Source organism: Lepisosteus oculatus, chromosome 10 (assembly GCF_040954835.1).
Source record: "Lepisosteus oculatus isolate fLepOcu1 chromosome 10, fLepOcu1.hap2, whole genome shotgun sequence".
Classification (NCBI taxonomy): Eukaryota; Metazoa; Chordata; class Actinopteri; order Semionotiformes; family Lepisosteidae; genus Lepisosteus; species Lepisosteus oculatus.
The window spans coordinates 20479097-20491476 of NC_090705.1; the positions used below are offsets into that span (position 1 = coordinate 20479097).

The window sequence follows — 12380 nt, forward strand, 5'->3', positions numbered from 1 at the left end:
GTCACATGCAACCGGGTTCCTGTATGGAATACTATTAAAGGCAGTCACCTAAAATAGTTAAAATAGTTTGTTAAGGGACTGATACATAATTAGGGTGTGATAGTACAAATAAAATTGAATTCCGGCATCTCAAACTGGAAATGTAAAAGTTTCTGAATACTCTTTAAAAGATTAAGGGAAATGAAAGTTGGGCGAGTAGTACTTGCAAAAATACAATTGAATCCTATATAGATAGATACTTTATTGATCCCGTGAGGGAAATTGCAGAATATATATACTGTATATATACATTGAATGCAATAAGTCTATATTTATTTAGTTTTTCAATTTACTGATGTCACATTCTAATTTGTTGAACTGTATACTGTATGTTATTTTATGGCAACCCTTAAAATCTATTTTCACTTTTTTTACTTTTGGTTAGTACTTAAAACTATTTAAAATATTTGTTTTTCTTTATGTATTTGTAGAGGCTAAACTGCACACTAATTCTTAAGGGCACAAATAAGTTTGTTTCTTTCACAGCATGAAATATTACATAGAAAACATCTTGCACTTACAGTACATACATACAGCACTTACATACTGTAGCACAGTGTTGCCAACTAGTGTAAAATAAAACAGACTCTATTTTAGCAGGATCCTTAAATTACTGTTGATTTATCTTTTTTTTCCAATGTGACTTAAAAATTACAGGTCAGACAGAAATAGTTCTCCAATTACCAAAACTGGTTTCAATTCAATTTTCTAAGCAAAATAATTTTGCACTTTTATTCTTCTTTCAGGTTAGTGAATGCTAAAGGGAGAACATCTACACATACTGTAGATGTAATGAGGTTTTCTATTACTGGAACATCATCTGGAGTTTCTGTGCCTCAATTTTTCAGAGTGCAATTATAACTTAATATATAGTGCCTTTCAGGATGTCATGTAACTGCACAAATACAGAGTTTGATAAAAAACATAATTCGTGGTAATTTAGATGGTTATTTGAACAAAAAATAAATCTTTGCTTTGAAAACTCCTTCTGTTGCCTTAATTATACAGTAAGAGCTGTAACAATTCATTTTTGCCTTTCAAGGTCTGTCAATATGGAGCAATCTAACAATAATGTGCAGTAAGCCCCCATTCTGGATGTATATTTTGAAGTACTGAAATACTCCTCAGCCAATTGAATCCTTACAAACTGTACAAACTGACGGTAGTGCTTCTTTCATAACAAAATTAAAATGCTCCTTTCTCTGGCCTTAAAGTAGCTTTACTTTGCAAGTTAATATTTTAATATTGTTCATTCTTCCATTAGAAGATTAAGATGGGCTTTAAATAGGACTTAGTCAAATAATCCTGGCATCAAAGCAGTGTGCTTGCTGCTGTACTTTGATGTCATGTGTTACTTTGTTGTATGTAGTCATAGTTTAAAGAAAGACCTATGCCAGGAACACTGAAATACATTTTTTTTGTTTTTAAATTTCATTTTGATAAAAGCAAACCTTTTTGGCACTTTATTTTTTTCTTTATTTCATGCATCACTTTAAATGTAAGCTCAAAGAAACAAAAAAAAATACTGAAAAAAATATGAAACAGTAATGTACATTTATCAAGAAAGTTTTAGAGAAAACAGTGTGTTTTAAAACAATGCTTCTCACAATCCTTTCAATTCAATCCATTTCAGTATTTTGATATAAACAGCTCCTAAATTGTCGCATTGATTCTGCTAATTATAAATCACATACAGTAATTAAGAAGCTAGTTGCAGAATAAAATGGTTCTGGGGTTATGAGTACTGCCTATAATTTGCCCTGAGTAGCCATGATTTAAAATAATATTTTTGTTGGAACTATTTTCTAGATTAGTCATCTTCATTGCCCCTATGATTTTTATTTTCTAAGTGAAAATATACAGTCTGTTCACAGTTTTAATATAAATAAATCCTCCACACTGCACAGACACAGACATTATAAGCACCTACCTGGAGCTGCAGGTTCTGACTCTTCATTTTCTTACTGAGACTGCAATTATGATAACCAAAAAGGTCAAGACCACTGCTCCTGCCAGTATGAGGTAGCATATTTTTCTTCGGGCCTGTTTCTGGGGAAAGATTGAATAATATCACTCATTATGTCATACTTATCCAGAGATCACATTGAGCTGCTTAGTTTAGGTTTACATGAACTTATAACAACAGAAGTATTAATAATCATTTCATTTTTTCCAACGTATTCAAAGTACTTGAGAATGTTTTGATGACAGCACCTGCAAGCCACTGTAAGTTATACAGTATGCAGATAACACTGAATCTTTAAACAAATAATATTAATATACACCAGATGCTATTCTAGGAAGACAACAAGGATAACATTTTATCAGCTTTATCTAGAATTACAATTAAGTAATAACTGAAATTTTGTTATAGAACAACAGTCCTCATAGAATAGACAACATGTTGTAATGGAACAGGAAAAGGTTTATTCCATGCTTAAAGGAAAAAAAAGGAAACACAATATTGATGCCTGAACAAGGTTCCACAGCCAAAACATTGTGTCTCTTTTCTTTTCCTTTCAGCATGGAATGAACCTTTACATGTTCCTTTGCAGCCTAGGCATTCTGACACACCTCCTGACTTGAACTTCTTCAACGTGTTGCGATGTCTCATGTGTTACTCAGTTTGGTAGGAGGCTACACAGTCAACAATAAAAGAAACTTCCTTGTTAATATTAAACAAAAGCTGTTATGGACAGATATTAATGAATGTGTTTATCTGCCTTTATTGCATCCCTTTCTCAAAGAACAACACTTACAAAAAAAAACAAAGTTAATATTGGTCACTTACAGTATAAAGAGGCCCATGAACTATATCTGTCTTCTAGGTGTGCACGATATGCTACTGTATACAGTATGTATTTTGTAAAATCCAATAAGTATATGGTATATACTGAATATTAGTTCTGTAGTTTGGAGATGTTAATTATCTCTGATTGATTGAACAGTCTCTCATGGCTATACAGTTCAGAAAGACAATAGCTTGATACAGATAGTATACTGTTAATCACTGCCGACCAATATATTATGAATTTCATCACAGTCATCTCTTTACTTAACTGCTAATTTAAAAACACAGCACTAGTGAACAAGTTAAGGTATTTAAACTGTAATCGGTATGCAGTACCTTTCTGGGCCTTATCAATGCATCATACTGTATGTGGTATATTTCACACACCCAAGTGATTTATGCCACACTGTACCTATACATTCAGTCACTCACTAATATATTAGGACCTCCTATGGAATAATACCCTGGGTTTCTATGAATATTAAGAATTGCTTAGAAAGTGGCATCTGCCCCACAAGGTTTGGAAATATTTGCAATATACAATACTTTCTTATTTCCTTAAGATGACTGACTTTAGTAGATGACAGTAATGGGACTGAACTTTATGCTCCACTGCTTCAACTCTTTTTTAATAAACCTTTAGAAAGACTCAGCAAAGATGGGGTTTTGTGGAAAGTGATTTCAGGCATTATTATGACAATGAATCCAGTTTTTGGATGCAGTTCTGAGATTTCCCTGGACAGTACAGTATGGTGGCATAGTCAGGATTCCCTACTTGTTTTGGGACTCATATTTGAGACTTCAAAGGCTGCAAGACATTCTGAAGATGTAGTAGACAAATCTATTTACAGGGGAAATATGTTTTCTTTCTTTCAATGTAAAAATATATGAGTGTTTTAGACATCTGGCATTTTGTTGAAATGTCCCTATTTTTCATTGTTCTCAAATTTCTCATTTACCTTAGGTACTGTAAGTTAAATTACTGAATCAGACAATTTGTGTTTCCTCTTATCCCCTCAATATACTTACAGTATTCCTTTAATTGCCGAGATACAAAACAAGTATGAAAAATACAAACACTTGAGAAAATGTTGACATTTTTTCTTTCTGGTCTCCAGGAGCACCACAAATGGGATGCAGATATGTTGTGTCAAAGGATGAGGGAGTACAAATTCAGTGTTGTTTTGAAGCTCTCTCCGCTCCTGTACAAAGCGAAAGGGAGCCACAGTATTAGGCTGAAGCGAACTGGAGTCTTTAAATCCTGACTCGCTTCAAAGCAGGGAGAGCAATTCATCTTCTTATCTAAGACTCAGAACAGTCTTTCTATGTGAAAAAGAGAGAGAGGGGAGAAAAAACTGCTGTCGAGTAATTTTCCGTTTAAACGTTCCACTCCACAACAATTTGCATAAGAAGTCCTGTGTCCGTGATAAGAAGATTGGTAATTTTCAAAGGCTCGACGGGGATTGGGAATTAAAAGCCTCTCTGTGCTATCTCCACTCTTGCAGCTGTCCACCTCAGAATTCTCTGCTATTCTCATTTTTTTAACTGCTCCTTATAAACTTTCTGTCCCTTGCTCCTTCTCTCTCCTTCTTTCTCTATATCTCAGAAATACACACTCCCACCCTGTCTTTTTTCCTTCTCTCCACAAGAGAATGAAAGTGGCTGCAGCGGGGAAAGGAAATGATTCAGGTTACAAAAAAAAACCTGTTGCTTTCCTTTAATTTTGCAATCTTTAAAAGATTTCGAGGAAGACAAAACTGAAGCACCCTGAGAAAACATGAACGTGAGGAGAACATACTGTATAGTACAAACTCCATGCAACTCCACCCCAGGTCCAGAAATTAATCCAAGGATCTGGCTCTGCAAGTAGCAATTGTAAATACTGCATGTCACCCAAGTATAGCTGTATATACTATAATGCTAATTGAAATCACATATAAAGTGCGAATTAGTTGTATTTCTTAAATATTTAGCATATAGACCCATGTTAATGCTCCTATCTTTTTTTGGGCTCACAGAATTAAATGCATCAGTCATCGTCCATTCATTGTCTATTTAACTAACTCAGATAGAAGCTGTCACCTGGATTCATTATCCACCTGCTCAATATTGTGTGATGAAGCAGGTCACCAAACCTTTTTTATCCTTTAACCATGTTTCCACTTACTGTAGGTCATTTTCATCCTTCAGCTTGTATCCACAGTCACAAGTCTGGAAAGGATTAAACTTGGTAAAGATCCAATAAAATGTGTGCTTTGGTGTGTGAATTTCACATTGATATTCCACAGGGGAAAACCCCAAGGTGAGTGTTCTCAGTGCCTTCTGCACAGCAAGCTCTTTAGTTAACAGGAAAGAAACTTGGCATCATCTTATTTAGAACCCCTTCCAGATTGCCATTGAGTTCAGTGGGTTCAGTGCAATTCAAACATTACATTACCATAACCCTATAAATTGTGTGAACTCAGTATTCTTTAAAAACAGCCGAATGTACTGAACCTTTTGGGTGCTGTGCTTCCAGTACTAATGAGACCTAACTGCAAAACCGTGTAAAGAGCTGAAAATGCATGAAAGCCTCAGTTTTTTTTTGTAGTGTTTTGAGTGGTGTTTTTGCATTGCAAAGTGAATGGTATGGAAATAGTAAGTCAAAAATGAAAAACAGGGAGGATATGACAGATAGTTATTTTGACAGTCTTCTGTTTATATTTTTCAAATTTGTAGAAACCTATATCTTTGTGGACTGTGGTGCATTATGAATGTTAAAGTTATCTTAAGATACCATAATGTTAAAATTTCAGACAGGCAACTCATCACAGTGGTTAAAGTGGGGAGCTATGTCAACTTGTAAGCTGAAAATCTCCAAGTAGGGCTTAATTGCATACTGTTAAGTAAAAGGAAAGGGAAAGAAAATATTTTGGCTGTAGAACCTGAAGAAGTTACTTTTATCCATACCTGTATTATGTGGTTTACAGAATATCACTCTCTTAAAATTTCAATGTTTCCTTTTAAACCACATACATTTCAAATTGTATCTTGCTTATCTTTCTGAACATTTGAAAACCCACTAAAAAGATTTTCACCCCTAGCATTCTCCCTTAGCTACTGTTCAGTTATTCTTATAATATCATTAACTGTTAGTTCAGTGTCCTTGTATTCTTACATTTAAATCATTATGCTGCTAGCCATGAGGAGCAGGTGCTTAAGTTTGTTCTCAGTTTTGCTTGCTGCCAGCTTCATTCCCTCTGTTAAGAGGCAGTTACTTAGTTCAAATAATCCTCTATCATTACTCTTTCCAAATAGGCCTGTTTCAACATGCTTGTATTGGTGTCTTTTGTTTCAGAAGTAGGTGTTAACTAGTTACAGCAACTATGCTAAATTCATGTCGCAACAGAGGCTTAACCCTACTTACTGTACACTGTACAGACTTTTACCTTTTTACCTAATAAATTAAGGACTAATGTTTATCACATCAGCCTTCTTTAGTCTTATAAACTTTTAAAAATGCCAGATCACTTAATAAGCTGGATGTCTTCCTCCAGGAAAGCAAGCCTACAAATAAACTATAGCTACATAGTCTCTGTTTGTAGACTATCTGAGGACAACCAACCTATTCACATAAAAATAGACAAACCTGGTAAAATTGTCCTAATTTATAAGGTACTGTACCTAGCCTGTTAGAGTGACAATTACAAGTACTATTCTAGAGACAAAAAGTACTATTTATTACTATAACCAGTATCACAGATACTTGAATGAAAATAAGATTTCTGACATAACCTTGTTTCTTTCTTAGCTTAGTGTAGTTTGGGTAAGCTGATTCTTATTATGAAAGAGTTGTTCACACTCAGTACTCCAATAAAGTAACATTTTACTCCAAATAACATATATTTACTGTATGCAGCTGGGTATTTTACTGGAAAAAAATAAACAGTAACTCCATACTGCTGAACACAGCATATAAGTAATGCACTCCAAACAAATATAAATTATGAATAGAAAAACTAATAATTGTACACAACAGTATCACACCACCATCAATTATGTTAACAAAACCAGTTCAAAACCAAAACCTAGAAAATCTAAAGTACTTTATTTTGTAAAATCAATACACACAGTATAAAATACATTTGTATTTTATACATACAGCAATGTCACATGAAAATACATAAAAACTAGATATTTAACTGCCATCCTCCCACTTTTAACACATATATGCCAATCAAAAGTCATCTTAATTGTGATATGAATTAAGTAAATGTTTAAATACTTTATTTAAATACTTGTTGAAATACTAATAAAGTTGAAAAGTATAAGAACATTGTTCACTAGCCACTACAACTTAATAGCTAGCTTCTTGAAGGTTGGATTTTGTTCTCATTGTAAGGCCTCATGTGCAATGTTATTAATATTTCACAACCGATTCTAAAATACCATCCCTCATTGGAAAGGTCTGACACCTCATTACCATGAGGTCTGTTCACCTGCCAGACAGATTGCTCACTTAAGCATCTGTAAAAGGCTATAACAGTGAACAGCATGATTGTTTTAAACAGATGTTTATGAAACCCATAAAAATCTTACTCTTCTTCTGAGAAGAGTTGGTTGAAACAGATGTATTCTCTGCATGCTCTACAGTCCTGACCCAGCAAAAGAAATGATGACTCCAACTTGCTTTTTCAGAGTTAAAAAGGTAATATATTAACTTCCATATAAATGTGCTAATCATAACCACACCATCAGCAAGGGGCATTGTGAAGGACCCTAGTATCAATGTGCATGCTCTTTAAATACCAAAGCCTAATTATACACATGTGAGAATGTAAAATTCTAAACCCTTTACCAATTAATCAATAATTAAGTCACTCATTCCAAGTGTGGCATCCCTGTTGTGATTACAAGTATACCATGAGGAAATCATGTCTTTAGAAACAAATGTACTTTATGTAGCATAACTTCCAGAACAACATACAATAATTCAACACCCCATGAATTCATATTGATCACAAATGTAATGTAATATATTTAAAGCACCTTGGACTATAACAGCAATACCTTAAGCACAGTAAAAACAAGAAAACATTTTATACTTCAGCCTTCTGGGGAAAGAAACATATACCATGACAACCTCCTTCATTATAATTCTGAGCTGTTGTGTTGCATGCAATTTAGGTTAGGCTTAGGGTTCAGAATTTCTTCAAATAATTAATGCAACTTTCCACTCATTTGAGTGCACAATATACCTCCCTGAAAGAAAATATTTGTCAGAAAGGGCTAAGCAAGACCACCAAACTAAAGAGAACATACCAACAAGGGTAAAATTCTATTTTTGAACAAGAATTATATTATTAGAAATGTTGTGTTGGATGGTGATCTCAATGAGCATAGTTTCAGACCTGGGTTAGAGTCGGAAAACCCCTCAAATTTGGTCTTTCCTTGTTAATAGGCATGTGCGTTCAATGACAACAGTAAGATACTGAAATGTATTAACAGTTTTTCAAACTTTTGCCATTGGACATTTTTGGCAACATAACCTTTTAGAGCAATGCAGTGTAGGAAAATATGGAAGAAAAAAATTCTGAAGATATTTAGGAAAATAATGGTTTTCCTAAATATCATTTATATCCTAAAACACAGCCATAACATCATATTTGTCAGAAATGGTTAAGCAAGCAAACCAAACTAAAGAGAACGTACCAACAAGGGAAAAATTATGTTTTCAACAAGCATTCTATTATTGGAAATGTTGTGTTGGGTGGTGACCTCAATGAGCATAGTTTCAGGCTTAACTGGGGTTAGATTAAAAAATATTTATTTTAGTCTTTTAGTTTAAGAAAGAAAAAAACTTAAACACAAAGCAAGAATTTTCAACTAGGAGAACCTTCACCCTGAAATATGTTTTTAGAAAAACAAAAAAATAATAAAACTGTTTTACTATACTAGCTAGGTTTTTCTGGACTTATAGCAGAAATATTACACTGTCAAATTAAATTAAGATTAGATTGAAAAGAGAAATTGTACAAACAAGCATTGACAGATAAATATACATTTAACAAAGAAAACATGAATAAAATCATATTATATCAAATAAAAGAAACATATATAAGTACCCCTTTAACTGAGCTTAACTTTATTAAGATTGATTGATAATACACTGGTGCACACAACACAGCCAAACAATTGAGATTTAAACTCGTGGTAAAATTGAATCAAAATGGATCCTTTAAAAGCAAAGGAAAAACTCTATTCCAAATCAATCCTTTTAAATTGGTTTCCATTCTACTATTATTTTGTAGTGTAGATTAAAATGAAATTGTCACCTCATGCCTATTTACAAAAAGAAAATAATTAGTGTCAACTGTATATCTATATACTCAGGCTGAGTATAATGGAGGCGCAATGGTTTCAATTGCTGCCTCACAGCGCTGGGGCCCTGGACTCAGTTCCTGGGGTGCTATTTGTGTGGAGTTTGTATGTACTCCCCATGTTCAAGTGGGATTTTTCAAAGGTATTCCAGTCTCCTACCATGGTCCAAAGACATACTGGCAGGTTAATTAGCTACTGGCAAAATTGGCACAAGTGTGACTGTGCTTGTCTGCATGTGCCTGGGAATGGACTGGTATCCCATCCAGAGACAAACTCCAGCTCCTCAGTATTTGATAATGTGGATAGAAAATGCATGGATAGATATTCAGTATACAGTACCTTTAGTTTAAACACAGACACCTGGAAAGAAAGCCAAAAACTATGTCACTCTTTCATTGGAATTGCAGACAATTATAAATAACATTTTTGCAGAAGTACTGTGTCAAAATCTCATTATTGAATAATGTTTTAAAGCTCAGATAGAGCAGTGGCACAGCCACAATTGCATAGGTGTGCAAAAGTGTTTATTGTGAGGAGCTATGTTCCCAAAGTCCACAAAAAAACAACACCATTGTGAACAATAACAGTTAACCAAAGTAAAAAACACAAAATACTATATAGACAAGAATATGTACAGTACACTGATTACTTTTAAAACTAATTGCTGTAGGCAGCTCTTACTCAGAAGTACAGTACTACACAAGTTTCCTCTTATCTTGCTCCCCCTGGTTTCCAGAGGATCTCCTTTTTTCTAATTAAAGCTCCTCCTTCTAGCGGGTTCCATTAAAAACAAAAAAGAAATTAAACAGAATAATGATCAGAATTCTGATTAGACTGTTTCCCCAAGGAATATACAATTAGCAATTCTCATTTTATTGTCAGAAAACAAACATACCATTAGTCTTTTTATGTACATACTGTAATTGTTTTGATGAAAATACCACCCACATGTAAGAGTATCAACTCAGTAAACCATGCATGGGCAGCCCTGGGACAGAGCATGACTAAAGCATGACTAATGACATGCAGGCATGACTAAGCTAGACTTTGTGGCTATGCTATGTTTTGGGTCCTACAGGTTATGGGAAAAAAAAACTTAAACTTATACTTAAAAGGTGCTTATCAGAAACGTGTGAGATGTACAGTAAATGTCTGAATTGGTGTTTCATTTTACTTATAAAAATAAAGGATACAGGTCTATGATTTTAGGATTTCAGTCTGTTTGTGTTAAAAACCAGCTTTTTATTGTCTTTGTTTAGAAAGTGAATTGTTGTGTGTATGTGTGTGTAAAGTACTTGTGGATACCCCACAAGTACTAGGTGATCTGGAAACAGAGTTTCCAGTGACACAGCGCAAAGTATCTGATTTTTGCACAGTGATTTTACATTACAAATAGCAGAAGTCCAAGCTTCAGCTCTACCTTCTTTCCATCAAGAAACAGCTGAATCTGATCTTTGGATCAATCAGCTACAAACTACCAAACAGATTACAAAGGCCAAATGACCTACTCCTGTTTGTAACAATTATGTTCTAATGACATTTTTACTGTTCTTTTTTAGCCCCAAAGAAGCTGTTTGCATAGAGGATGGAACCCCTACTGTACATCTTCCACAATGTGCAGCACCCATCTGAGTGATACAGAACAAGCATCATGTACCATTATGCACCAGGAGGCACCAGCAGGCCCAGAGCACAACAAAGAATGTAGAGATGTGAGAAATTGCTTTACCAAATTAGTTAAAGGGAATCTTTAGGTTGGACAGATTGGACCACCTGCAGAGTTAAACTTATTCAGTGGACTGGGGTTGACACCGTACTCTCATAGTGTCATGGGAACTTTAATGTTAAAGCAGTGAAAATCTTGTTTTATTGTCTCATATGAAAAACAACACAGTATAAACATAGTGGGGCATTGGATTGAAGACACTGGTCAGTAGAGATCTTGCAGTTACATGGTTTTCCTTGGAGGTCACCCTTTCCAGTGTTGAACAGGTTCAGCCTTGCTTAACTTTTAAGATCTGACTAGATTGGGTTTAAACATTGTAATATCATATTAGATTTCATTTGGTTCCATTTTAAAGACTTTGGCTGCATAGTAGTGACTAATAACAGGGGAGACCTTTGGTCTTGCAAGTCATCAAAAGTCAACCTTTCGATAACGATTTTGTACATTTGGGAATACATTCCAGCCTTTCTTCCTTCTATGATCTATTCTGAATGAGTTCCTGGTCTCTAAATTATCCACGATTTGTAGGTAATAGGAGCCACAATTTCAGTGTATTTTGCTGGAATTTTCACTGGAAGGACAAATCTAACGTCAATTAGCTCTGCTAAGGATAGTGTGCTTATTTAGTACCAAAATGTTTTATAGAATAATTTCTATTATTATTATTTTAAAATCTCATTGGACCAGAAAAATGGGAAGCCCATAAAATTACTAATATTATTGTGCTGCTGCTGCTTCTACTATAATCGGCTTATATAGAATTTACATAAAATAAAGTGTTCCAGTCTCTTCTGATTATGGTGTTTAAAAAGAACAGTAAATAAGCACAGACTTCTCTCTAATGCTTCCTTCTGTTGGCACAGATTGCCAACCAGAGAAGTGATCTGTGTTATTTTATTGCACAAGATGGCCATCTTTGATAAATTTGCACTTTTGCATATTATTCTATGTTATTGTTGTTGTTTTTTAATCACCTCAATCAACTATTAAATATTAATCTCAACCTAATCAACTATCTTTATTATTTTTGAAAAAAAAAACAGGTACTGCATTAGGAAAATAAATTTATTAACCTTCTTAATCTTACGGACGTTTCCCTACTGTGTTTTGAGAACAGTTTTGTTAATTTAATTTCTAAACTTAAAACAAGTAAGAAACAATGAATGATATACACAAAATCTCATTTGACCCCAAACCCTCTTTGAATTACTTTAAGCCAATTGTTCAGTTGCTATACACTCTGAGGATGTACAGTACCTGAACATAAAGGACGGATACAGTGAACATCCTAGACAAATGGGCGGCACATGAAATCATTAACAAAATACTGATACCAAATAATGTGCTGTGAAAGCCTTGTATATTTTTTTGAGAAACAATTCACTACACACTTATAAGCAACAAAACAATCAATACAACAAATATAGCTCATTCAGAAATTCTTATTGCGTCCAGGTGAGCTTA

General features: G+C 34.2%; 1 protein-coding gene across 3 annotated transcripts in view; it reads right to left on the minus strand.

The window, feature by feature from the left end:
• The window catches only part of tsnare1 (T-SNARE Domain Containing 1), a 221091-nt gene that overhangs the window by 47238 nt on the left and 161473 nt on the right, over nucleotides 1-12380 (minus strand). For all 3 annotated transcript variants that reach the window (XM_069194987.1, XM_015357115.2, XM_015357114.2), the window contains exon 11: nucleotides 1970-2088. In XM_069194987.1, coding sequence (XP_069051088.1) covers nucleotides 1993-2088 — 96 coding nt within the window. In that variant the 3' untranslated portion in view covers nucleotides 1970-1992. The remainder of the gene's footprint in view (nucleotides 1-1969; nucleotides 2089-12380) is intronic.